The sequence below is a fragment of the Notolepis coatsorum genome (genome assembly GCF_963971535.1).
Source record: "Notolepis coatsorum genome assembly, chromosome: 18".
Taxonomy (NCBI): domain Eukaryota; kingdom Metazoa; phylum Chordata; class Actinopteri; order Aulopiformes; family Paralepididae; genus Notolepis; species Notolepis coatsorum.
Genome location: NC_140182.1, coordinates 94301644 through 94327284, shown reverse-complemented (window position 1 = coordinate 94327284; position 25641 = coordinate 94301644). Strand labels below are relative to the sequence as shown.

Sequence of the window (25641 nt, the reverse complement as noted above, 5' to 3'; positions counted from 1 at the left end):
GAAAAGAGCTTACCCTGGAGCGGGAGATCTTCTCTGTGCTTCCCTGAGATCTGCATTGCATGTGTGATGTCACTAATAGGTCGAACCCATCATCATCGTTAGCTTCAGCATACACAACAAGTTGAGTAGGTATTGACAAGAACATAAGCTGCTGACTTGGAATTCCTGGTAAATATCAATGAGTGCTTGTTGCCAATTTGCATATTCATAGATCCTTGCGTTTTGAGGGCAAATGTGTAGAGATGCTGCTGAGCGATTTTCAGTCGTTTATTGAACTATTTGGTGGAAACAAAATGTAAAGGGTTTAAAATACATCTGGAGGGGATCTTTAATTGAATCCTTCACCATATAAGTCTGTTTTAGGTTTTCAGATAAACAATGTTTTCCGACCTAATTATCTAAAGATGGCAAGTTAGAGTGTTTAATGTGTACATTTATAGTTAAATGACAGTAGAGGTTGAGTACTTGCAGATGACGTACCACATTCACACTCCCAAGTGATAACAGACCTGCACAGTTGAAGGGTTTAGTTGATCAAGAAAGGCCCAGATTTGAACCAGAGCAGCAGGTTTTGGAATGTTGTTTTTCGGTTTGCCCCTGTTAAGTGCTATGATTATTACCCTGTACTTCCAAATCTTCTTGTCATTAACTGGGATGTGTGAGCGAGGTGTTGCTTTGGTTTGAGATCCTCGTCCGTCTCAAGGAGCGTGTGGACTGAGTCAGTCATTGGTTTGTTTGGCTGTGTTTGCACAGTGACAGTATGACACCATAACAAGCTCCCCATCAGTGTAAGCACACTAGGCAGCTTCTGTACACAACGGCCCGGTCGTCCCCGGACCCGCAGCCGCGCGCCAGGCAGCCACGTGTGGCGGTGTGGGGGTAAACAAACACCTGGCTCTGCCCGCTGTCACCAGAACAGCCTCCAATTATCTAGTGCAGCAGCAGCACAAACACACACACGCACGCACGCACGCACACACACACACACACACACACACACACACACACACACACACACACACACACACACACACACACACACACACACACACACACACACACACACACACACACGCACACACATACATACATATACACAAACACGCACGCATGCACATATGAGGGTCCATTTAGGTCCTCATATGCACACACATACATATACATGCACGCATGCACACACACACAAATGCACATACACACACACACGCATACATACAGTATACATTCACGCACGCATACACACACACACACACACACACACGTACACATGCACGCACACACACACATGTACACACGCACGTACACACACACACACACACACACACACACACACACACACACACACACACATACATACACATACATATACACAGACACACATACGCACGCATGCACTCATGCACACACACGCATGCACACACACACGCATGCACACACACACACGTACGCACACATACATGCTATCACAGCTGTGCATGCTGGCAGGGAGCGAAACACACACCTGGAGAGAGAGAGAGAGAGAGAGAGAGAGAGAGAGAGAGAGAGAGAGAGAGAGAGAGAGAGAGAGAGAGAGAGAGAGAGAGAGAGAGAGAGAGAGAGAACAGAGGGCCTCTGGATGTGTGTTTACTGCAGCCTAAAGGGCTCTTCTGGGGAGCACTCTATCTGTCTAAAGACTGTCATTTGTCTACAGCAAGGTTCCTCACACAACACTCTCCCAAGTTTTATTCATCAACATCTTTTACGGGGCTATGACGGGATGGGGAAGCATTGAGGGGAAGAGAGGAACACATGGCTTCCATTGGCCTCTATCTGCTCCATCATCAAATCTCTAGGATCTTAATTAGGATATTAAGGTTCCTTTTTTTTCTTTTCTCTCTCCTTTTTCCATCATGTCAGCTTTCAGTGACGCAAGGTGGAGTATTAAAACAGGAATCACGCCAACTTCAAAGCTAGAGTAGCCTATAGCCCATTTTATCGGACGAATCTGGACGGGAGGCGGTTGAATACCTCCATCCCAACCCAGAGCCACTGTGTTGTTATCTGCCTCCCATCTGGGCCGGGACTAGGTAGATTACTGGAAGCAGGAGAATAATGGCCGCTGTGTTTATCGTGGCATGGGCACTGTTCGTTTGGGCTCCAAACCAATGGTAATCTGTCAACCTGCTGAGTGCTTGAGTATAAAATGCTGGAATAAACTGCAGCCGAGAGGGGAGCAGGCAGAGGCCAATCAGAGCTTATTGCATGCCTCGGAACATTAAGATAAGCTAAATGAGAGAGGGGGGGGGGGGGGGGGGGTTCTCTGAAAAATACAGACAACATTGCAATTTATATTTCCTATTGGAGGATAATGGACTTGATTAAGGTTCATGTTTCAGGATGCCAAAATGCTTTGCGTGAGAGTGTGTGTGAGAGAGAGAGAGAGAGAGAGAGAGAGAGAGAGAGAGAGAGAGAGAGAGAGAGAGAGAGAGAGAGAGGCATTTTCCACTTTGAAAGCCCCACTTTCATTGAACTGTTGTACAATTTAAAATTGCCAGGTTATACAGGAAGCTGCATTTAACCTTTGAACCTTTGGAAATTGGTTTTATTTTGCAAAAGTTAAACCAGAAACTACAACTCTCAATTTGTTCCGTACTGTAAGTAGCGGGCATTCCACTGGGGCCAGTAACTAATTAACCACAGCACGGTGGTCTATTAGTTTAGTGGAGTCACTTGATACTTGACTGACACTGACTCCTAGTTAGAAAGCACCCTGCTTTCCTATTCTCATCCTGTACTCAGAGCTCAACAGTCGGTAGCTGAGGTTTTTCTGCTGCGTTGGCAGAATGGGGCACCGGCAGCCAGTTCCTCAGCTTTCATTTAAAGCAAACCTTTTTTAGCTGGGCGCTGCTCGCTGCCTAGCCTGGACCCCCCTGACAATAATGTACTAACTGTTCGCCCGCCAAACTATCAAACTATTTTATATTCCACACCTGCTAGGCATTACACACACAGGGCTCTGACCTGGCCACGCAAACACAACAGAACTCTCTTTGTTGAGGGCCTTGGGATCATTAGGCAGGGTGGGTAGAACGGCTAGAAAAGTGCACAAGAACCAATTTATCAGAGGGAGATAGACACACTACAGGCCTTTGTGCTCTCTATGACACCATGCTTTAGCGGCAGGCATTTCCTGCTCCGAGACGGCAGGTTCTAGAACATTTGGGGAGAGGTATTTTAATTGGAACCACCTATGGCCAGACAGCGAGTCTCATTGGAGAACATGGGAACGCTGTGGATAACAGCTGGGAGCCTCCTCACTGTGTGTGTGTGTGTGTGTGTGTGTCCCCCCCCGCCGGTAACTTCCATCACTGGCCGTGGCCCCAACTTCTTTCTGTGAAAGATGAGCAAAATGCACATTAAGATTCTCAATGGCTGAGGAGAGACGGGGGAAGTCAAGGCTGGGGAGGTCTTTGACTTGATCTGTTGCAGTTATATTTCTTCACCTGTCTCTCCAACTCATTTTCAAAATGATTCAGGAGACAAGGCAGGAGTCTGTGGATAGCTTAAACCTCTTCCCGGAGCTCCCACTTTGTCTGTGGATAGCTGAAAGCTCTTCCTCGAGCCCCCACTTTGTCTATGGATAGCTGAAAGCTCTTCCTGGAGCCCCCACTTTGTCTGTGGATAGTTGAAAGCTCTCCCTGGAGCCCCCACTTTGTCTGTGGATAGTTGAAAGCTCTCCCTGGAGCTCCCACCTGGTCTGTCCTGAATGGAAAAAGAAGGTGGGCTCAGTATCCTAGTGTCAGCCATTTTTAATGAGTCATTTAAAACAGCACTAATACCAGAGACTGGTTCTGATTTGTCTCTTGTTGTTTATTCTTGATGCCTTTTGTGTTAATGTGTGCATCCATAAATTCCATTAATGACTATTTTCCCCTCAGGCATCTGCGCAACATCGGTTTAATGTGTGGCAACACAGTAGGAAACCAATAAAGGCTTTTTGCCAACTTCTGCGAACTAGAGAAACATCAAAGACAGATGTTGTCAATGGTATTATTCTCAATTATTTGGCACAGCTACAGACAACAAACACTTGCATAACTCCTTTTCTCCACACAAGCACACGCGCGAAAGTTTGTGTCCGTACCCTACTGCACGCCGTTTTAATTTCAGCCCTTGCTGTTGGTTTTGTGTCCAAGTTGGTTTTGAGTAATTTGGACATGTGCCATCTGTCTGACGTGGTGATTTACAGGACAGGACGTGGGGAGGGGGTTGGTATACGTGGTTTCAGAGGCCGCGGGGGCCTGTGATGAAACGTGTGATGAAACATGTGGTAAAGCTCGTCCCTCCGGGACGCAGGGCCTTGCATCACCCCTGCGCTAGTCGTCAGATTCGGCTCAAACAAGGGACTAAACACGTTTCGCAATTATGCCACATCAATGTGGAACGCCCTACCCACAGCTGTAAAGGAATGTGAATCACTACCCACTTTTAAAACCACTCTCAAGGAGCACCTACGGGAGACTGCAATTCGAAACTGGCCCCTGTAAATGTCCTAACCCAACCCCCTCCAATGTACAGTAAATGTCCTAACCCAGTAATACACAAGACCCTCTTCTCGAAACCAAGTAAGGTTTCGTCGATAATCCAATGTACAGTTACCCCCACCCCCGCCTCCCCTTACAATTGTGTGTATTGAGCTGTACTGTATTGTACCCATTCTGCAATCTGTTAATAAAATGTTCAATCAATCAATCAATCAAAGACATCTCCGACAACACAGCGGTCTCGGCACAGCAGCGGGGCCACATCTTCATCCCCACCTCATTGCAAAAGTCTATTTCCAGCTGTCACTTTGATGCAGGGTTGTTTATTAAAGGAGGTTTAGACTCTCTCACTGTCTCTCACGGTTACAGCGGCGAGGCCAAAACTCCTTTTTTACTGTATTCAAAGATGTTTCATTCTGTACGCCAGGTACAGTTCTCATTATGTGTGACTTGTGTTCATAATTGATTAGTAGGATGAGGTGTTTTTGATAGAGAGAAGTCCCTCGTGGTGAAAGAAAAACACAGGATCACACTGACATAAATGATGGAGTTGTAAGTTCAACTTGTATTCCCCTTTTGTCTTCAGCTGTGGGAGGCCGTACATCAAGCTGAGCCATGGGGAGGGTTCCTTAGACAAAGGAGACAGGATACACCGGTCAGGTATGCTCTCACTCTTCTATTTTCAAGCCTACCAGTACCCCTTCTACTTACTACCGGTAACAGCCGCCATTGAGCCTGCGTAGCCCAAGGTTGGGTGCTACCAGTGGTGGTGAAGGAGGCAATTTCCACCCTACATTGTGGGGAGCGCTTTGAGTGTCTAGAAAAGCGATATATAAATGTAATGATCATTCATTCATTCATTCATTCATTCATTCATTCATTCATTCATTCATTCATTCATTCATTCATTCATTCATTCATTCATTCAATGATCATCATATTCAGGCAGCATGTTGTAAGATAACAGTGTTTCTAGCCTTTAATCTCGTCACCTGCTGCTCCGTGACTGGCCTCCGCGTTGTGTCATTTTACTTGGATATCTCATTAGCTGTCTCACACTGTATCAACCCCTGTTAGTACACCCGTAGTCAGAAGAAACGACACTGCAACGTGATCTCTTTCCTGATGTTTATTTTCATAAACATAGATTCGTACGAGATCTAACCCATTCCTTAATGTCCTTGAACAGTCTTTTAAGAAAAACTAAATTCATTATTCTCCACCGTCTCTTCTCTCATTAGTCCAATGGTTCTGAGGCCTCGTCGTAGCCAACAACCATTCCCTGTTAGCCGAAGCTAGCGATGATGTGGCACTTCCCCTCCCCCACCCAGCGAGGGTGAGGAGGGATTTCAAAGTCTCTGATCAGCACGTCTGCTCAATTCCACGTCGTGTCTTAATCTAATTTACCCCGGAAGGACCTCACCTCTTGTAACTTCTCCCCCTAGCAACGGGCCCCGCCCCCTCTTCTCGTTACTACGTGACACGCTACCATGGCAACGGCTGGTCACCTTTAACACACTAAACGTCCTCTTCTATCGATGTCGAACTCTCCCCATAGCTCTGACCAAACCTCCCCCACCAGTGCATATCAGTTGTTATGATATTACAAACCTGCCAACGACCTCGGAGCCCAGTCCATGGCACTGTGGCTTCCCAGTCTAACTTGAAAACACACACCACTAAATACTGTCCTCATCATGTGAGATCTAATAGCAGATGCTGTCATCCACCAGATATTTACATTATATACACATTGAAAAACATAGATTCCTTCAATGTGGAGTGTGCGTTGTGGCCATGACCTGTTTCCCTGTCTCTTGAGAAGGTGCGGTGGGTGTAGTAAGCGCTCTGGCCCATCTGAAACAGTCGCATTTGTATTGCAGTTAGTGGACAGTTTTGGTGTCATGGTCGGTTCACATGATGCACAATTTCTTATTCACCTCACATTCACTTTCCAAAGGCTCTCTCATTCATTACCATTAAAACCACATGAAGCCATAGCTTCACCATCGCCTGGCTAAAGCTCAAATGTGTTCAACATTGACCTGAGAATTGGTGTGACCCACAACATATAATCATTGGGTTGGACAAATATAATAAATACTATTTAAAATAGATACTATTTACAACATGATCAAACAAGTAGCTTGTGGACAGTGTCCCAGTGGTCATCCAGGCCTTTGTCAAAGTCCTTTAACAGGCAGGCTGCCCTTTCCATGTTCAGCAAGTCCAGGGCCCTCATTCATCAACGTGTCTTACGCACAGATTTGTGCTTAACCTGTGCGTACGATCATTTCTAAGCAAAGAGTGGGATTCATCAATTTCAACTTGAACTTGACTTAGTGCTTATATTTACGCACAGCTCGGAGCACACTTAGCTGACGCCCAGTGGTAGAATATATTATTACAACAAGGAAATGAGCTTCTGTGCATTAGTTTCAACACTGGCATGTTCTGTACGAACCGTAATTCATTATAGTTCATTGTAAAATAGCAACAGTAGTGTAATTATGGTCAAAACCCTATAAATAGCATTTGGAATAATAGATCTTTCTCTCAGAATGAATGCAGCATGGTTTATATAGCGTTATCGGAATTAACTCCGCGTAGCTCAACTCGTTATTATTTTGCGCACAGACCGCAGAAACACGGGAACGTTTTGATTATATTTAAAAGGCTTTACGTTAAACGAAACAAGTGGAATTTCGAAGCTGTAAGCAGAATACAAGTCATATGAACACCCACGATATAGTGTTCTTCCCCCTTTTTACTGTATAAGAAAGAATAAAAAAACGCATTGCAATGACACCAGGGTGTATGTGTATTACAAAACCCTTGCAATAATGTGTCTTAAATGAATGAAAAGCATACATGCTCTGGGCACAGAGCATATCGTGTGGGTGATATGACTTGTATTATGCTTACAGGATTCTACGTATTTAGTTTTACAATGTCAAAGCCTTTTAATGTAAATCAAAACGTTCCCGTATTTCTGCAATCTATGTGCAAAATAATAACGAGTTGAGTTCTAACAAAGAACATATTACATGCTGGTATGCTGATAGAGTAAACTATTATATGAATATGATATAAGGTATACACTGGTCCGTCGCATACACTGGTATGCGCAAGTTACTGTTGCATAATGTAGGCTATGGCTGCTATTATATGTAATCCATATAGGCTACCGGCTAATAGGTATTACCGACAACAAAATAGATGCCTCTAAAAATCATATAGCCAATCGAACACAACTAATAAAGGCATTCATATTACAGCACGGTTATAATGACACACAACCAACGCCAAACAGTGGTCAACGAACGGTCTTTATTAGTATTTTGAGCTGTCCAGGCAGAATTGCAGCAATGGTCTTAGGGAGCCGTTGATATCTGACATCACCGTTTACAAGTCCGCCTTTTATTTATCCCATAACACGCGTTGTGTCTTCTTGGTTCGACAGCAGTGAACAATCTCCGTGAAGTTTCTCAGAGTTCCGCTCGGGTCAGTCCATTATTTCACATCCCATGGGGGGTGTTTCCTCACTTTCATGACCATATATGGATAATCATGCACGAGCATTGACGGTAGAACAAAGTGGTATTCATCAACACGGAGGAGCATAGGACCTGCGTACGCACGGTTGATGAATCCCGATTTTTCTGTGCGTGCACTGATTCTACATTCTGTGCTTACGTGTGGAAATAGAACATATTCTACGTCCACGTTGATGAATGAGGGCCCAGGTGTTCCTCCAGACAAGAATCCCTAGAAAAGCAGGCTGGTTTACGCTCCTTCCAGTTTAAAAGCATTAGTCTTTTAGTGGATAAGCAACCCAATGTCCAGAACCGGTTACCATTAACTCCAACACTATTATATGGTATTTGGCCCAGCTGGCATGCTATGGGACATACAGGGAAATTAACATAAAAAACTCTGACATTAGGGATATTACTTCTAACCAGAGTGTTTTAACAGCTGAACATTCCCAAAGCAGATGGAATAATGAACCTCGATTGCCACATTTGTGCCAGCATAAATCTTGGTGTTTGTTGTCCATCTTGGATAATCGTATAGGGGTAATGTATGCTATACTCAGAATCTTGTATTATGTAATCCTACATTTCACACATTTAGATGAGCTCAGAACCAACCTTCAAATTGTGCTCCACTGAGAAGCAGTCAAAGATATAATACGGTCATGCTCCCAAACCAGCTGGACAGAATAATATGCATTGACATGGTTGCCTTCTTAAATAACTGATCCCACTCCAAGCACGAGGCAGGGTCAGGTCCCTCATGACATCTTTTGTTTATAACAGACAATACTTGTGCATTATGTTAAAAAAGGAAGAGTCTGAAGGAATCTGTCCAACTGTTTTAATGCAAAGCCTCTGCCAAGTTGTATTACTTCCTCCAGCTGAAAAGATGGGGTTATACCAGATGGGACAAGATGGAAAAGGGAGCCCCTTTTTGCTAAATCTCCTGTGCAGCTGCTTCACAATAGAGCATGAAAACCCATGCTAAATCAATGTGGGAGCAGAATAGAGGATTTCATGTGATTGATTGAACTCTAAGCAGCAGCATCCCATCCATACAGTAGTGGTTCTCAACCATGTCATGCTCAGGTTGGGTTCCTGCTGTGTGAATATGGTAAATTAGGCCGCTGATCCCCACCTGAGCAGACTTTAGTTGCTCCGCCCACTTTCCTTGGTCCTCCAATCACAACTGTTGCTTTCCATCCGAGGAAAGCAACAGTTGCGATTGGAGGATCAAGAAAAGAGGGCAGGTTTTGGGATAGGTAAATTCCACTGTATATACTGTTGGTGAGGGAGATAACAGTGGAACCAAAATTAGAATTGTCTCAAGGATCCCTATAGGTCCCTGGACCCCATGTTGAGAACCACAGACCTCTCTTTTTCCCCGCTCTTTTATTTTTTCCCCCAATAATCAATAATAATGTGTCACCTAGTCATCATACAGGGACCAATAACAAGGTTTGTGGTTGGTACACTACTATGGTATGCCTATGGTAATGCTCTCTGTCCCCTCTTTGGCCGGCAGAGGACCAGGTGGCGGTGTCGTCAGACTACGACAGCACCCACGAAGCCAACCACAGTGACTGCAGCGATGCAGCGCACACAGAGGAAGACACAGAAGAAGGCAAAAGCGCCCCACAGAACGTCATCCTGCACCCACTAATACCTCCTGAGGTGGGGAAGGGCAGAGGCACTTCTGCCTGGTCTTAGTCTTGTTGGCAAACGATATACACTCAGTAGCCACTTCATTAGGTACATTTGTACACCTGCTTGTTAATGCAAATATCTAATCAGCCAATCACATGGCAGCAAATCAATGCATAAAAAGCATGCAGAGATGATGAAGAGGTTCAGGTGTTCATAATGGGGAAGATTGACTGTGAAGTGATTTTCGGTGCCAGATGGGTGGTTTGAGTATCTCAGAAACTGCTGATCTCCTGGGATCTTAGAGTTGACAGAGAATGGTGCGAAAAACCAAACACATCCAGTGAGTAGCAGTTACAGTATGTGGGCGAAAACCTTGTTAATGAGAGAGGTCAGAGGAGAAGGGACTGGTTCAAGCTGACAGGAAGGCGACAGTAACTGAAATAACCATGTGTTACAACAGTGGTATGCAGAAGAGCATCTCTGAACACACAACACGTGGGATCTTGAAGTGGACAGGCCACACCGGGTTCCACTACAGACCTAAGAAAGTGGCAACTGAGTGTACTTCTGTGATATAGATATAAATGACAAAATGTTCATAACTGAATAATAATACAATCATACAGATTCATATACTAATCCATCTATACATGTATACAGACCGTGGGCAGAGCTTTAGTTGCTCCATGTGATTTAGTCCAGAATGGAATCTCAAACTCTGGTTGATGAAATAGTCATTTTTATACATTATCTCATTGTACATTATCCCTGGTCAATATGAAAATACATATATACTACTGTATATATTACTTATAAATAATTAGATCAATGACCATCACATGCGACCACATGGTAATGGGAAGTATTTTTCACAATGTAAAAAAAAAAAAAAAAAAAAACACAATATGATCACAATGATAAATTACAATGATACTACTATTGATATATTACCCCGTTATGGACACAGTAGTCACCGCGTGTCACCCGTACAGGACAAACCCATTCTGGCCCCAGAGCCCTTGATCATGGAGAACCTGGAGCCCCTCATGTGCCAAGTAAACAACTGGAACTTCCCCATCTTCAGCCTGGTGGAGAAGACCGATGGAAAATGTGGGCGTATCCTGAGTCAGGTGAGACACAGGCCAGTCCGTTGGTTGATTGATTGATCAATCGACCAATCAAATGATCGCTCTAGTGAGTGAATGAGTGAGTTATCGATTCAATGATTGAAATACTTTATTTACTGTACACATTGTAAAAGTATGATCCCAAGAGGCACCATGTTATTGGAGATTGTCAAAAAGGATGAGTTTATTTCCATTGTGGTTACACCTGGGAAACCATCTGATGTTACCGTACGGTGGGGGGATCATTGGCTTTCTCTGTGTCAGGTCTCGTATAGGCTCTTTGAAGACACCGGCTTATTTGAGACCTTCAAGATCCCCGTCCAAGAATTCATGAACTACTTCCATGCCCTTGAGAATGGCTACAGAGACATACCATGTAAGGAGCTCGTGCAACTTTCCTCTCTGAATATCGAATGCATTTTCTTTAGTCTTCTCCAAATGTGGATGTAATATCAGTTGATAGCCGCTAGAGGACGATGTTATGCAGCTTTTACTGTATTTACTCATGAAACGTAGGTAGTGAAGACATCACTATTCCTGGTAAAAACATTAAAGGCCCAACAGTGCGCCCTAGTGGAGAAAGTCAGTTCTACAGCACAACCTGACTGCTGCTTCTCTCCTGGTTCAGATCACAACAGGATCCATGCCACAGATGTACTGCATGCAGTCTGGTACCTCACCACACAGGCTGTGCCTGGCCTGCCCAGCCTCATGAATGACCATGGCTCCGCAAGTGACTCAGGTGTGTGTGTGTGTGTGTGTGTGTGTGTGTGTGTGTGTGTGTGTGTGTGTGTGTGTGTGTGTGTGTGTGTGTGTGTGTGTGTGTGTGTGTGTGTGTGTGTGTGTGTGTGTGTGTGTGTGTGTGTGTGTGTGTGTGTGTGTGTGTGTGTGTGTGTGTGTGTGTGTGTGTCTGTGTGCATGCGGGTGTGTGTGTCTGTGTCTGTCATGTTATGTGTATGTACAGTGTACAGTACAGTATGTTTGCGTGCAAGGGTGTGTGTGTGTGTGTGTGTTTACTGTAGTGTACAATGACCACTCAGTCCTCATTCGTATCCCATTCCTTTGATCTGTGTGTAAGTAGATTTGGATATTCAAGCGTGCGCGCGGCACGCATGTGTTCTGGTTCACTTCTCCTCACCCACGCTCCTCTCGCTCTGCCCCCCCCTCACCCACCCACCTACCCCTCCATCCCTGCATGGGTCAGACTCGGACAGCGGCATCACACAGAGCCACATGGGCTTCCTGGTGTCCAAGACCTACACTGTGTCGGAGAACGGCTACGGCTGCCTGTCGGGCCTCATCCCTGCTCTGGAGCTCATGGCGCTGTATGTGGCAGCGGCCATGCATGACTACGACCACCCGGGGAGGACCAACGCCTTCCTGGTGGCGACCAGCGCACCTCAGGTAATATAACGTGATGTTTACCCCCCCCCCCCCCCCCCCTGTTCGCAAACAGAGCTGGTTTAATCCTGGCATTAGATGTTGGGTAATTATGGAGGGTACGTGGTGAATGGACAGTCCTCAGATCAGGTAATAGATTTAGTGGATTAACAGACTCGTCATTTAGTGCAGATTAGATTACAGTAGTCTGGTTTATTATTCACGATATCCATCTCACTGTCTGTCTCTCCACACACTGCGTGTGTGTGTGTGTGTGTGTGTGTGTGTGTGTGTGTGTGTGTGTGTGTGTGTGTGTGTGTGTGTGTGTGTGTGTGTGTGTGTGTGTGTGTGTGTGTGTGTGTGTGTGTGTGTGTGTGTCTGTGTGTGTGTGTGTGTGTGTGTACGCGCGCGTGAGTTTGAGTTTCTGTCAATGCAGATAGGAGAGAAGTGCTTATCCTCGACATTAACTGTTCATTCGTCCTGTACTGTAAATGGAACAGGATTTCTTGGACAAAGTGGTCAAGTAGCAGCGCTTGGCTGCATGTGTCAGAGGCCTTGGCTATGGCTGTGAGCTCATGACGCTGATGTTTGCCAGACTTGTCCATGTCCATAGACTCGAAGTTAGTTAGTGGCTTAAAAATCGGGGCAGATTAAAGAAAAGCATCAACTGCCAAGATTCTGTGTTGTTTCTGCTGTAATAGGTAGCCAGGTCATGCGGAAGAGACACGTTCTTATCCATAAATGTTCATAAACCATGTTAGAACTCATGTCAGACATTTTAATCTTATGTATGTGTATGTATGTGTGTGTGTGTATGTATGTGTATGTGTGTGTGTGTGTGTGTGTGTGTGTGTGTGTGTGTGTGTGTGCATGTGTATGTGTGCATGTGTGTGTGTGTGCGTGTACGTGCGTGTGCGTGTGCGCACGCGCGCGCGCGCGTGTGTGTGTGTGTGTGCAGGCAGTGCTGTACAATGACCGCTCAGTGCTGGAGAACCACCATGCTGCCTCGGCCTGGAACCTCTTCATGTCGCGACCAGAGTTCAACTTCCTGGTCAATCTGGACCATGCAGAGTTCAAGCGCTTCCGTTTCCTGGTCATCGAGGCCATCCTGGCCACCGACCTCAAGAAGCACTTTGATTTCCTGGCTGAATTCAACGCCAAGGTATAGTCTTGAAAATGTTATCGCCTTATACTGACTTGAAATAAGAAAAGATATATTATTGACATGCGATCTTGAAAGTATTACAATTTTGAAACGTAATACTTCAAAAGTTTAAAGATCCATTACAATGATGTTAATTCAGTCAGAAAAAAAGCTTATTGTGGAATGTTAATGTGAGGAGTGTCGTTTCTTTTCTGTTTCTGATTTGTTCTATCTGTTTGAGTGCACCCTCTCTGAGCACAGCCCACTCTCTCAGCTCTTTCTGATGCTGTGCCTGTGCAAATAGCCCGGAAAATGTGCCCCTTTCTATGCAAATGAGCCTCATTGCAAAAACACTCCAATTCACAAAGATCGGCGCTAATTGCCACATGCAGTTAAAGTGAAGTTATCTCTGGTGATCCGGTGGGTTAGGTAATAATCACAATACAGACAATAGCATAGCTCCAGAATAAACTTTTGATTTATAACGTTTCATCAGGTCCATGAGGAGTAGACGCTAGAAACACGGTCAATGAAAAGTTTATTCTGGAGTATATGAGAATGCAGGTTCGATTATCTTAACCAAACATTAAATACAACTTAATTTCTCACTCTAGCGCCTAACTTCGGCCTAAAGATTCAGCACCATGGACAGGACTGCTCAAACTAATTTATTTTGGGATGACATGACAAACAAATGCAATGACAAAAGAATGTGACAAAAACAAAGGATGCAATTGTGTCATGAAAATACAAATTAAGAAAGCTCTATTCATTACGAAATAAACGAAATACAAATGGTGAAAAATACTGTTATGTCTATCTATAGAAACGAAGAGCTATTGATTCCCTCTCCCTCATTTCGGGTTTACGGGTTTATTTTCAAATCATTCCACCTTCGTTTGCAATCCATACTTCCACGTTTGGAAACACCAACTGCACTCACAGGTTTTTCTGTGTAAGTGTGATGTTTTTTGCACTTAGTTGTGATACATACTTTTGGACCTCATCCTCATTCCAATTCGCGATCAGAGAATAATTTTCTGTCTGCCATTGTCCTAGGACATGCATACTGTTGTATGGGCAGTATTTATACTATTTTACGATATCAGGAGCAAATTGCACACTGTATGCTCCGTGAGCCAACTGCGCTGCCAGATATCGGGAGCAAATTGCACACTGTATAGGCGTGTTTGCGCTAGTATAATCTTTCGCGCAATATCTTTAGTGAATAGGTCCTTTTAAGACGGAGCACATAGCGGGCACACATCACACGCAGTTAAGGGTGCTATTAGTGGCCGCAATTCATTCCTTGTGAATTCGCCCCTCATCCGTATGTTGAGGGAGCGTTCATTAATTGATGTTCATTTGATGAAACAGATTCATGGGATCTGATTGGATATCTGAAAGGGCTTATCATTTTCACAACACCAACAGTTATAACATTTGGGGTAATGTTACATCAACATACCTTGTTTAAAAAAGAAAAAAATTTATCGGATAAAATAGTTTTTATTGAACACATTATTCTTTGATTTTTAAATATCAAATCTTGAGTTCTTATATAACATAATTATTATTTATTGACACTTAGCTTCAGCCGTTGATGTGCCTTTGGACGAGGGAACGAACGTGTCAATTTCAACATTGTGTTATGAATAGCACAGATAAGAGGTGTAAAGCACATTTATGAGAATAGTGAATTCAAACTATTGTCTTTGGAAGCAGGACGGACTAGATAACAGATGGTGCGGTCCCTTTTGAAAACAATAGTGATATCTTGTTCCATTTTCTCAGCCCGCGCAGAATACCCTAGGGGTACTTGCTCGTACATAACCAGAACTATCCTAAGATTTATAAAGATTGGTCATTGAGAAGGAAGTATTAAGTGGCTTTTTAAAGAGGAAGGTGTGTTTGCCCAGAACATTGCAGGTTCTCAAATATACCGATTATCTCAGCTCAAGTCAAAACAATACCAAGTACCATGCTGCTTTTCAGGAACTCATTTAAGCACGGACAGAATGTTAGACTTGGAAACACAGCGTCTCAAGTTGTTTCCATTGTGAGTATTATAGGTCTGCTGGTGTTATCCAGCCAGGACCTGGCAGCTACAGCTTACTGGCCCGGAACCAGAGCTAACACCGTGTTGCTCACTGTCGCCTCCCTTTCCTTTTCCTAGAAGCGAATTAGACTTCTGTGAAAAATCCATCCCATTTGTGCTTGATCTAAAAGCTTGCTGGGTTATTAGGTTAGAATGATAAGACTCTTTGGAGCTGAGCTGCAACTCATCGTGGCTCCCAAGAAATGATGAATGAATTCATACAGTGGGGGTGGCGGTGCTGGTGGTGGTGCTGGTGGTAGGGGGGGGGGGGGGGGGGGGGGATTATTACAACCATTAATTAGATGAATCAGAGCCATTCTTCCCATTATAGTGAAAATCATAATAAAAAAAAATATAGAGGATTGAATTATTGGTTTTATTCCCAGGAATGTAGTGATACATTTGTTTGCATGTAAACTGGTTGTATCGTATTCATTTCATATTAACCCTTTCATTACCACACTACAAAGGGTTAACCCTTTCACTATCACACTACAGAAGGTTAACCTTCCACTACCACACTACACAGACGGTTAACCGGTAGTGGTAGTGGTAGTGAAAGGTTAGTGTGGTAGTGAAAGGGTTAAGTAACTTTCACCACAGGGTAGTGTGTGTGGGGGGGAGACTCTACTAGTGTACATTGGGCGGCACAATGTGCAGTGGTTAGCAGTGTTGCCTCACAACAAGAAGGTCCTGGGTTCAAATCCCAACGGGGGGCCTTCCTGAGGAGTTTGCATGTTTCTCCCCCACTACAGTACATACAGTAGTTAGGATGGGCATTTCCCGGGCGGCTAGGTGGTGTAGTGGGCAAGGCACTCGCCACCAATGTGGAGACGCTGGGTTCGCATGTTCGAATCCAGCTCTCCACATTGTTTTCAGTTTGGCTGGTCGTCCGTACTAATACAATTGGCAGTATTAGAGGGTGGGAAACTGATGGGTGGGGATCGGGCGTTGTGGACAGCGACTCCTACAGGTCGGTTGGTGCGCCTGCGCAGTAGAATCAGGAAGTGTCGGGGGCAGCGTGAGCCTCCCACGCGTTACTCCTCGCCACTGAGAGATCGAGCTGCGCAGGTGAAAAGATGCGACTGCTGTTACCTCAAGTACCGGAGGGGACTTGTGCTATGTATGACTTAGTCCACATTGCAGCCGGCTTGTGGGAGGCAAGAAACAGCGTTCGTGACAGGGGAGGGTTGAATTGGATGATACGAAATTGGGATGGGAGAAAATATAGAAAATGGGAGAAAAAGTGGATAAAAAAAAAAAAAAAAAGGATGGGCATTTCCCCAAGGGGATTAATAAAGGTTTATCTTAACTTAACTTAATAGTGTGCAAGTTGTGCTTTACTGCCTATTATCCCTTCTGCTCTACAGCCAAAATAAATAAATAGAAAGCTGTGGACCCCCATTTGATAGGATTTTGTCCCCGGGACCCTCATCTGAGTAGATCGTTGTTAGATATGATTTAGCACAGAATTCTGTCTATACTGTTAGTGGGGAGATTGTGGAGAGAGTGAAGCCTACTAGATTGGTTACAATAGTCGTTTTCATGCATTGTGCTAACTTCTACTAAATCGAATATTAGTGAAATTGGACAGCTCCCCATTTAGAACCTCAAGGACCCAACTTTGAGAAACCAATGGTCCACCGTATTACTATATTCCTTTGTTCTGATTAGTAAATCCTTCACATGCATGCAGATCAGTACACAGTCTCTCAGCACCAGGTCAGCAGAAAACAGCGTCACTGCCGTCACATTTGCGTTATATCTCCACGCGTCACTGCCCCGTCCTATCAGACAGACACACCAGACACACCTAATCGTCGGCATCATTTGTTTTGTTTGCGGCATAGGTGGGAGACGATCCCTCTGCAGGTATCGATTGGTCCAATGAGAACGACAGGCTGCTGGTCTGCCAGATGTGTATCAAGCTGGCAGACATAAACGGGCCGCTGAAGTGTAAGGACCTGCATCTGCAGTGGACGGAAGGCATCGTCAATGAGTTCTATGAACAGGTGCGTGTGAGACGTCTCTGTCTGACCTTAAAATGGGAACATTGCTGCACAGACACACGGCCTGATACGCACTCTCTATCTCTCTCTCACTCTCTCGTTTCTGTACATACAAACGGGTAAAAGGATTTCCGCAGCGGATATATTTCAGATCCGCCCTGATATTTCGTCCTATTTCCCCAAAGCACGTTCTCCATTGTCACCGGGGGAATAGAGCAGAATGATGGTGGTCATGACTCCTGGGAGCTGGCTGCTGGAATCAGACAAAGCTACTCTATGTTGTACGAAAGGACTCAGGGGGAGAGAGAAAATACAGAGACTAGTATACTACCCCCCCTCCCCCACGCCCCACTGTTTATTCCATAGAGATTTCTGACCTTAAGCTTAAAGGGTTTTTCTCCCTCTAATTAATTTTCCATTACATCTTCCAGTGTCATCAACAGTCTGGTGTGAATGGTGCATTGGTGGAGTAAAACACTTTATTGTGAGGTGTCGGGAGGAGTGTCACACTGTCTTCTCTCTCTCAATAGAGTTGTATTATTAAATGCAACGTTCCAGTCTGGGACCTTCCTCAGGCACATGCTGACAAATGCAATCAACATCATTATATACTACAGGGAGGGCCAACAGTGACCAATCATCATACACACTTCCTTAGTGGCAATAGATTACACCTTGTAGCTCACACTCAACCTTTCTTACGATAGGTCACAAGAATTCACTCAACCTCAATCAGAAATAGATCTGCGTAATGCATCATGGAAATATGAAAAAGACATTACTCAGCTAAATATCAATCAAAGTAAGTAAATAATATTATCATTGGCAATAGGCCTAGGGCTCACCATTATCCATCAACATCATACACAAGGCACGGCACGTTTATTTATATAGCACATTTCATACACAGAGGCAATTCAAAGTGCTTTACATAAAATTGATACAAAGGAAAGGAGATCTATAAAAAATATAAAATTGCTAAATTATTTTTTGCAAAAAGATAAATAAAAAGTAGATAGGATATACATTAACACTTTGGGTGCCATGGGTTAAATTCATTATCAACCGTAGGTTGCCGGCTCTATTTGTCTATAGAGAAAGTCCCCTTCTTTGCAGGGCTATAACTTTTTAAATTCTATTGCTACATGCCATTATTAGGGCCCATTCAAAGTCCTATATGTATTGTTCATTGTGTAGCAACGTTAAAGAAAGAAAAGAAAGAAAGAAAGAAAGAAAGAAAGAAAGAAAGAAAGAAAGAAAGAAAGAAAGAAAGAAAGAAAGAAAGAAAGAAAGAAAGAAAGAAAGAAAGAAAGAAAGAAAGAAAGAAAGAAAGAAAGAAAGAAAGAAGAAAGAAAGAAAGAAAGAAAGAAAGAAAGAAAGAAAGAAAGAAAGAAAGAAAGACAAAAACTGAACTTGTAAGTCGCTTTGTATAAAAGTGTCAGCTAAATGACTCACTGTATGTAAATTGTGTAAAGTAAGCCTCTACAGATTATTTTTGGAAACTATCGTTGCATAATATACAGTAGCGTGGAGATGCCAAGACATTCTGCCAAGAACAGAGAAAACAAGCGTCTTATATATCGTCACCAGGCATGCTATCAGCTTTGGTAAATTCGAAACCAATGATATGGCTTTTCAGAAAATAGTAGCGGAGAAACAAGACTAAAACAAGACTAAATATGGTTATAGATTTAGAATAGCAGATTAAGGGATGGTCTAGAATTCAGCTGAGTTCGACAGTTCTTCGTCTCCTGCCTCAACTCCATAAATAGAATTGCCTAATATCTTGGGATGCCATTTCCGCCGTTGAAAACGAAGCTCGAAAATAGAAATCCAAGCTAAACTAGGTTGTATTTCTTCGAGCACCAGACGTGTCATCTTTACACACAATGATTTTGCAACTGCGCCCCAGAGACACAGAGACACATTGGCAACAACTGCAGGTGATTTTCACACTACTATATCCCTACTTTGGATAGATACAGATAAAGTAGAAAATCAATGAAGGGGTCCTTTCCCATTACTGTCTTCTTAAGGGCGTTGGGGACTCAGTTCTTAAGATAGTGGTATCACATGAATGATGAGATTGAGCATTGAATCCGTTTGATACCGAACATGCCATGCTAGCTTACTGAGAAAGGGGCTAAATAGTGCTCCAAGATCTTTACCACGAGGTCTGCGACTGTGCGACACCTCAATGTCAAATGATTGCTTGTAATAGATTGGATTCAGATTACTTACTTAGGCCTTTTATTCCTTTCGGAACATAGGCCATTGATGAAAAGTTTCCACCCCCGTCTGTCTTGCGCCATCCTCTCCAGCTGTTTCCACGTCAGTCCCCTTGTCTTGAGTTCCTGCTCAGTGTCTCTTCTCCAGGTGTTTTTGGGTCTTCCTCTGCCTCGCTTGCCTTGTGGGTTCCAGGTTAAAGAATGTTTGGTTATTGCGGTTTTGTGTCTTCGAAGTGTGTGCCCAATCCAGCTCCATTTTCTCCTGGTCAGCTGGACCTCCACCGATTCTTGCTTGGTGCATTCCCACAGCTTGATGTTGGTGATTGTGTTTGGCCAGAAGATCCTGAGGATACGTCTCAGACAATGGTTGATGAAGGTCTGCAGTTTATTGTTGATGTTAGTGGTGGTTTTCCAGGTTTCAGAGCCATATAGCAGAATGGATTTGACATTGGAGTTGAAGATTTTGAGCTTGGTGTTGAGTTTGATGTTTCGGGTTTTCCATATCTTGTTTAACATGTTGAATGTTGCTCTTGCTTTTCCTATTCTTGCCCTTACGTCTTCCTCAGTCCCACCATCAACAGCTATAACACGACCCAAGTATGTGAATTTGTCATCCTCTTCCAGTGTCTGGCCCCCGATGGTTATGGGGTTTGTGCTTTTATTATTGACTCTGATTACTTGAGTTTTTTGTCCATTTATTTTGAGCCCAAGTCCAGCTGCAGTTGTTTCTAGCAGCTGGGTTTTGGATTCAAATTAGATTCAAGTTTATTGCCACACTTCATGAGCTCACCTTGTCTCACGTCCTCGGTAACAGATGCTGCTGCTGCTCCGCTCTCAGTGACTGTTTATGAAACTGAGGGCCATTTGTTTCATGATGTTAAGCTTTGCTAGTAGTGATGTTGATAGTCACCCAAACAACTGCCTCTTTGAACTGCTGCGGTCAGGCAAGCGCTACCGCAGTCTCATGGCCAGTTGTCATGGATGCTCGATGACAACACTATGTAACAACCCATCATCTACACTCACTGCACACACATCCACATGTACACTACACACTCACTTTAAACAAACATTCACCTTATCACTCACTTTAGACACTTTAACACCCTTTATATTTATCTATTATTAAAGAGATTTGCACTACATTCATACCTCATTTGCACCTTACCCTATGTTTTGTACCTCATTTCATTTGTATCAATGGGGTCTGTGTCTCTAATTCTCATTTTGCTCATCAGTCTAGTCTCGAGTTCACAAGATGCTCCCTCACTGAACTAAGCCATTCTGATTTGACTGTTTTGCTGACGTGAGTAAGGCACTGGTTGTAGTCACTGCCCACAATCAACAATTCACTCAACAACAGAGCGAGTGGAAATACTGACACTTCCTAAAACGGGTTGACGTGCACGGGTGCCGACAGAGACAGCAGAGAACAAGCGAGCGAGAGAGAGATAGAGAGGGAGAGGGAGAGGGGAGAGATAGAGAGGGAGAGAGAGAGGGACACAGAGCATTTACACATAACCTCCCGACCGCGCGGGGCCCGCGGGGGGCAGGAGCTTCTCTCGGAAGAAGAGAAGATCCTGCCCCGCACGCGCGGTCGGGAGGTTGTGTGTAAATGCTCAGAGTATTTTAGACTCGTACTTGATTAGAAATACAAAACAATGAGAAACAGTGAGCCGAACATTAGGCGAGGCTATAGTTATAGAGTTGTGTGAGCGCGCAACATTTTTCCTTTTTTCCTTGCGCACGTTGCGTGCACCTGCAAACGATGCTGTCCATGGTTCTGAATTCATACAATACACACACCCACTAGGCTACTACAGCGAGCCCCACTCATTTAATATATAGTGCAAATTAAGTGTTCAAATTAAGGCATCCAATATGATTAACCATTGTCTTACCTTAATGCAGCAATATGCAATGTTTCGTTTTGGCATCAATGATTATTTCTGCTTTAAGTTTATCTGTGAGATCACTTTCAATGTGAAGTAGACTCAGAGTTGACTGTCTCTCCTGGCCCATTGTTGTTCTTAGCCAGTTTCGGATGCACCTCATTGCTGAGAAAGATGTGAAAGTTGCGGTGCCGACGGGCAATGAAGGAAACGTTTTTTGTAATTTGGATCTCATCATGCTTTGAAAACAATGTACATACAGTAGCTCTAAAAAGTTTCCAGGATTTGATGAACTCTGACTATCTTCATGCCCTCTTAGAGCAAGCCCTTGTTTGCCAAGATAAAGCAACATACAATAGCCTCAGGTGATCCGGTGTTATGCCCAGGGGCAGCCCGGGCAGCTTGTATGCTTTCTACAACGCAGTTGGGCGATTTGCGAATCTGATTGGCCAGGTCATTTCTGGTCATGTGACATGTACGCCCAATCCTGGGACCGCAAGTGTCTACACTGGTTAAGCTTAGGCGCTCTTTCGAAGTTGGTTAAGGTTAGAGTTTGTCTTAGAGCATGGCGATAGAATGCCAGGTGCTTTGCAGGCTGTTCGACGCGGAAATGGGCAAAGACACAGCTCGTCACGCTATTGGGTGCACATGTCACATGACCAGAAACGTCAGTGGCCAATCAGAATCGCAAATCGCCCAACTGCGTTGTAGAAAGCATACACGCGCCCGGGCAGGGCTCACTGTGGCTGCAGGTGTGTGGTAGCTGGTGCTGCTGCTGGCATCTTCTGAATTACTTTGTTTATATTTTGCCGTGGAAAAAGACCGTATATCCATTATACTTTTTGAAATTTGACTCAAAATAGCACGCTGGTGTTTGCTACAAAGCGATTGGAGGGTGGAAATTCAGAATGCAGATGTTTACAAAAAATGAATTATGCTTTGCGGCGGGTTCGGAATGTGATTGGCTACATTATTTAACCTGAGCCTACCCATAATCACCAGATTGTCACCAGGGGGCTGCAGCGACAACACACACACAATATAGTAGCCTTATCTTAAGATAAGTTAAGATAAGATAAGATATTCCTTTATTGATCCCCTTGGGGAAATGCAGGCATCATAGCAGCATGGGGGGGTACAGGTAGTAAAAACAACACAAGCAGTGTAAACAAATAGGTCAATATAACTTACTATCTAACTAACTGAAATATATATTCACAGTGTCACAGTATCCACATAAGGTGCAGTATGCCTAAGGTAGTGTTATTGTCCTCCTTGGGTTCCTATTAGTTCTAGGTCGATGTCTGGCAGCAGTCCCTGCCCACTGTTGTGGAGCCTGATGGCCGCTGGTATAAAGGACTGTCCGAGGCGGTTAGTTGAGTGTCGGGGGGGTATGAGTCTGTGGCTGAACGTGCTTCTCATCTTGACTAGCTCGTCGTAGAGGGGGTGGGAGGGGTTCTGCAGGATGGCAGCCAGCTTCCTTCTCATCCCCCTCTCTGCCATCACCTCTAGTCTAGGTAGCTCGACTCCCACCACGGAGCTAGCCTTCCTCACCAGCTTGTTGAGCTTGTTGGTGTCCCTTGAGTTGATGTAGCCTCCCCAGCATACCACAGCATAGAAGAGGACGCTGGCCACTACAGACTGGTAAAATGACTGCAGCAGTCTATTGCACACATTGAAGGACCCGAGACTCCTCAGGAAGAACAGCCTGCTCTGTCCCTTCCTGTAGAGGGCCTTTGTGTTATCCGACCAGTCCAGTTTATTGTTCAGGTGTACCCCAAGGAACTTATATGAGTCCACCACCTCCACCTCCTCCCCTCGGATGGTGATGGGAATCGGGGGGGGCCTCTTTTTGCCCCTCCGGAAGTCCACCACCAGCTCCTTGGTCTTACTGGTGTTGAGTTGGAGGTGGTTGCTCTCGCTCCACCCCACAAAGCTCTCCACCAGGGCTCTGTACTCCTCCTCATCATCGTCGGTGATGTAGCTTATGATGGAGGAGTCGTCGGAGACCTTCTGCAGGTGGCACCCGCTTGAGTTGCGGCAGAAGTCTGAGGTATAGAGGGTGAAGAGGAAGGGTGACAGCACAGTTCCTTGGGGGGCGCCGGTGTTGCTCACCAGTACGTCAGACTGACTGTCCTTTAGTCTGACCTACTGCGGTCTCTCAGTGAGGTAGTCCTTGATCCAGGCCACCAAGCCGTGCTCCAGCTGCATCGCAGAGAGCTTCTCCGCTAGCAGTGACGGCTGGATGGTGTTGAAGGCGCTGGAGAAGTCGAAGAACATAATCCTCACTGAGCTGCACGGCTTCTCCAGGTGCGTGTACGCTCTGTGGAGCATATAGATGATGGCGTCCTCCACCCCAATGTTTGCCTGGTATGCAAACTGCAGGGAGTCGAGGGAGTCACACACCAGGGGCTTGAGGTGTTGCAGGACCAGTCTCTCAAACGTCTTCATGACGTGTGACGTCAGAGCGACTGGCCTGTAGTCGTTGAGGGTGCTGGGTCGTCCCTTCTTGGGCACCGGGACGATGCAGGAGGTCTTCCAGAGCTGGGGCACCCTCTCCAGCCTCAGGGAGAGGTTGAAGAGATGTTGGAGCGGTGCTGCCAGCTGCTCCGCACATGCTTTGAGCACCCTGGGATTGGTGTTGTCCGGTCCTCTGGCCTTATTCACACTAATCTTGGAGAGCTGCCTCCTGACCTGGCTGTTAGTGATGGTCAGAGTTGGGGCTGATGTCTCCGTAGGTAGTGTGCTGTTGGTGTTTGTGGGTGGTGGGCAGTCTGCTGCTGCTGCTGCTGTTGGGGGTGGGGTGCCGGTGGTGATGGGTGTTGGTGGGTGGGGGAGGGGGGGTGCTTGGAAGGTGGGAACTGGTGCTGGTGTCGATGGGTGGGGGGAGGGGTGTGGGGAGGCCACTCTGGTCGAATCGGCTGAAGAACGTGAAATACATAATAATGCTGCGCACATATATTATATATCATTTTCAAAATTCCGAGCATAACATTTGGGTAGGCTTAGCCTACCCTTGCCTTCATTACCCGCCGCCTATGGTTGTGCTCACCTTTCTTTTTGTTAGCAGTCGTTTTCCCTCAGTTTGCTTTCTCCCTTTTCTTTTAGGTACCCCATTTCCCTTTATTTATCACAGCATCCATGCTCCAGCTTCAGCAGTCACTCGGCTTGAATAGAATAGAATAAAATAGAAGTACTTTATTGATCCCGAGGGAAATTCAGCACCACAGATCGCTCACAATGAACATTTAGTTAGTCAAAATATGTATATACATTGTAAAATATACAGTCTGATATATACAGTTGATTAGCTGTGAATAGAGACAAATCCTAGTGCAGTGGCGGATTAAACTATTTTGTGCCTTTTTAGTGTGAGAGGGGCCTCAGAGAGCCTCCGCTATTTTTGTTGGAAACAAAGTTCAGTCTCTCAACTGATTTATTCAGCCATGTTTTATTTAGTTATGACACTAGAAACGTAGAAAAAAATGCATCCACTCTGTGGACTTTAACCAAAATGTAGGGCCTACTGACACCACCACTATTGGGTACAACCCTTAGACAACACAGCCGGTTGGGCAGCAGACAGTTATTTTGAGGAGATGCTGCTTACCGTTGTTTTGGAGAATCTGTGTGTCCATTCAATCTTCATGACATATCGAAATAATAATGGCAGTGCACCCTCCAATTATTCACACTGAGATGTCACCCCAGCTGTGTAGGAGGAGCATGTGTGTGACGTATGCGGTCCAATTCCCAGATAAGAAACATGTCACCTGTTCTTTCCCGGTTCTACCATGAGCAAACAATTTCAAATTACTTACAGGTATATTCACCTAGCTGCCTGCAGATTGTTGTGCATTTGATTCATCGAGACCATTTACATTTTGTATTCCATATCTACATGGCAGTTTCCATATGGTTTAAGCACACTGGGGGCATAGAAAAGTTGGTGAAATGTTTGCTGGTCGCTGGCTGTTAATAGGAATATGTAACACTAGCTTAGCTACATCATATACTCTACGTTATATCATATAATCGTTCTCACTCAGATGCA

At 44.7% G+C, this 25641-nt stretch overlaps 1 protein-coding gene across 2 annotated transcripts in view; it reads left to right on the top strand.

Annotated features, from left to right (window-relative positions):
• The window catches only part of pde3a (phosphodiesterase 3A, cGMP-inhibited), a 242969-nt gene that overhangs the window by 188282 nt on the left and 29046 nt on the right, over nt 1-25641 (top strand). For both annotated transcript variants that reach the window (XM_084335423.1, XM_084335424.1), the window contains exons 5-12: nt 5110-5183; nt 9588-9736; nt 10702-10839; nt 11101-11212; nt 11465-11578; nt 12041-12240; nt 13175-13378; nt 17309-17470. In XM_084335423.1, the coding sequence (XP_084191549.1) occupies nt 5110-5183; nt 9588-9736; nt 10702-10839; nt 11101-11212; nt 11465-11578; nt 12041-12240; nt 13175-13378; nt 17309-17470 (1153 nt within the window). The remainder of the gene's footprint in view (nt 1-5109; nt 5184-9587; nt 9737-10701; nt 10840-11100; nt 11213-11464; nt 11579-12040; nt 12241-13174; nt 13379-17308; nt 17471-25641) is intronic.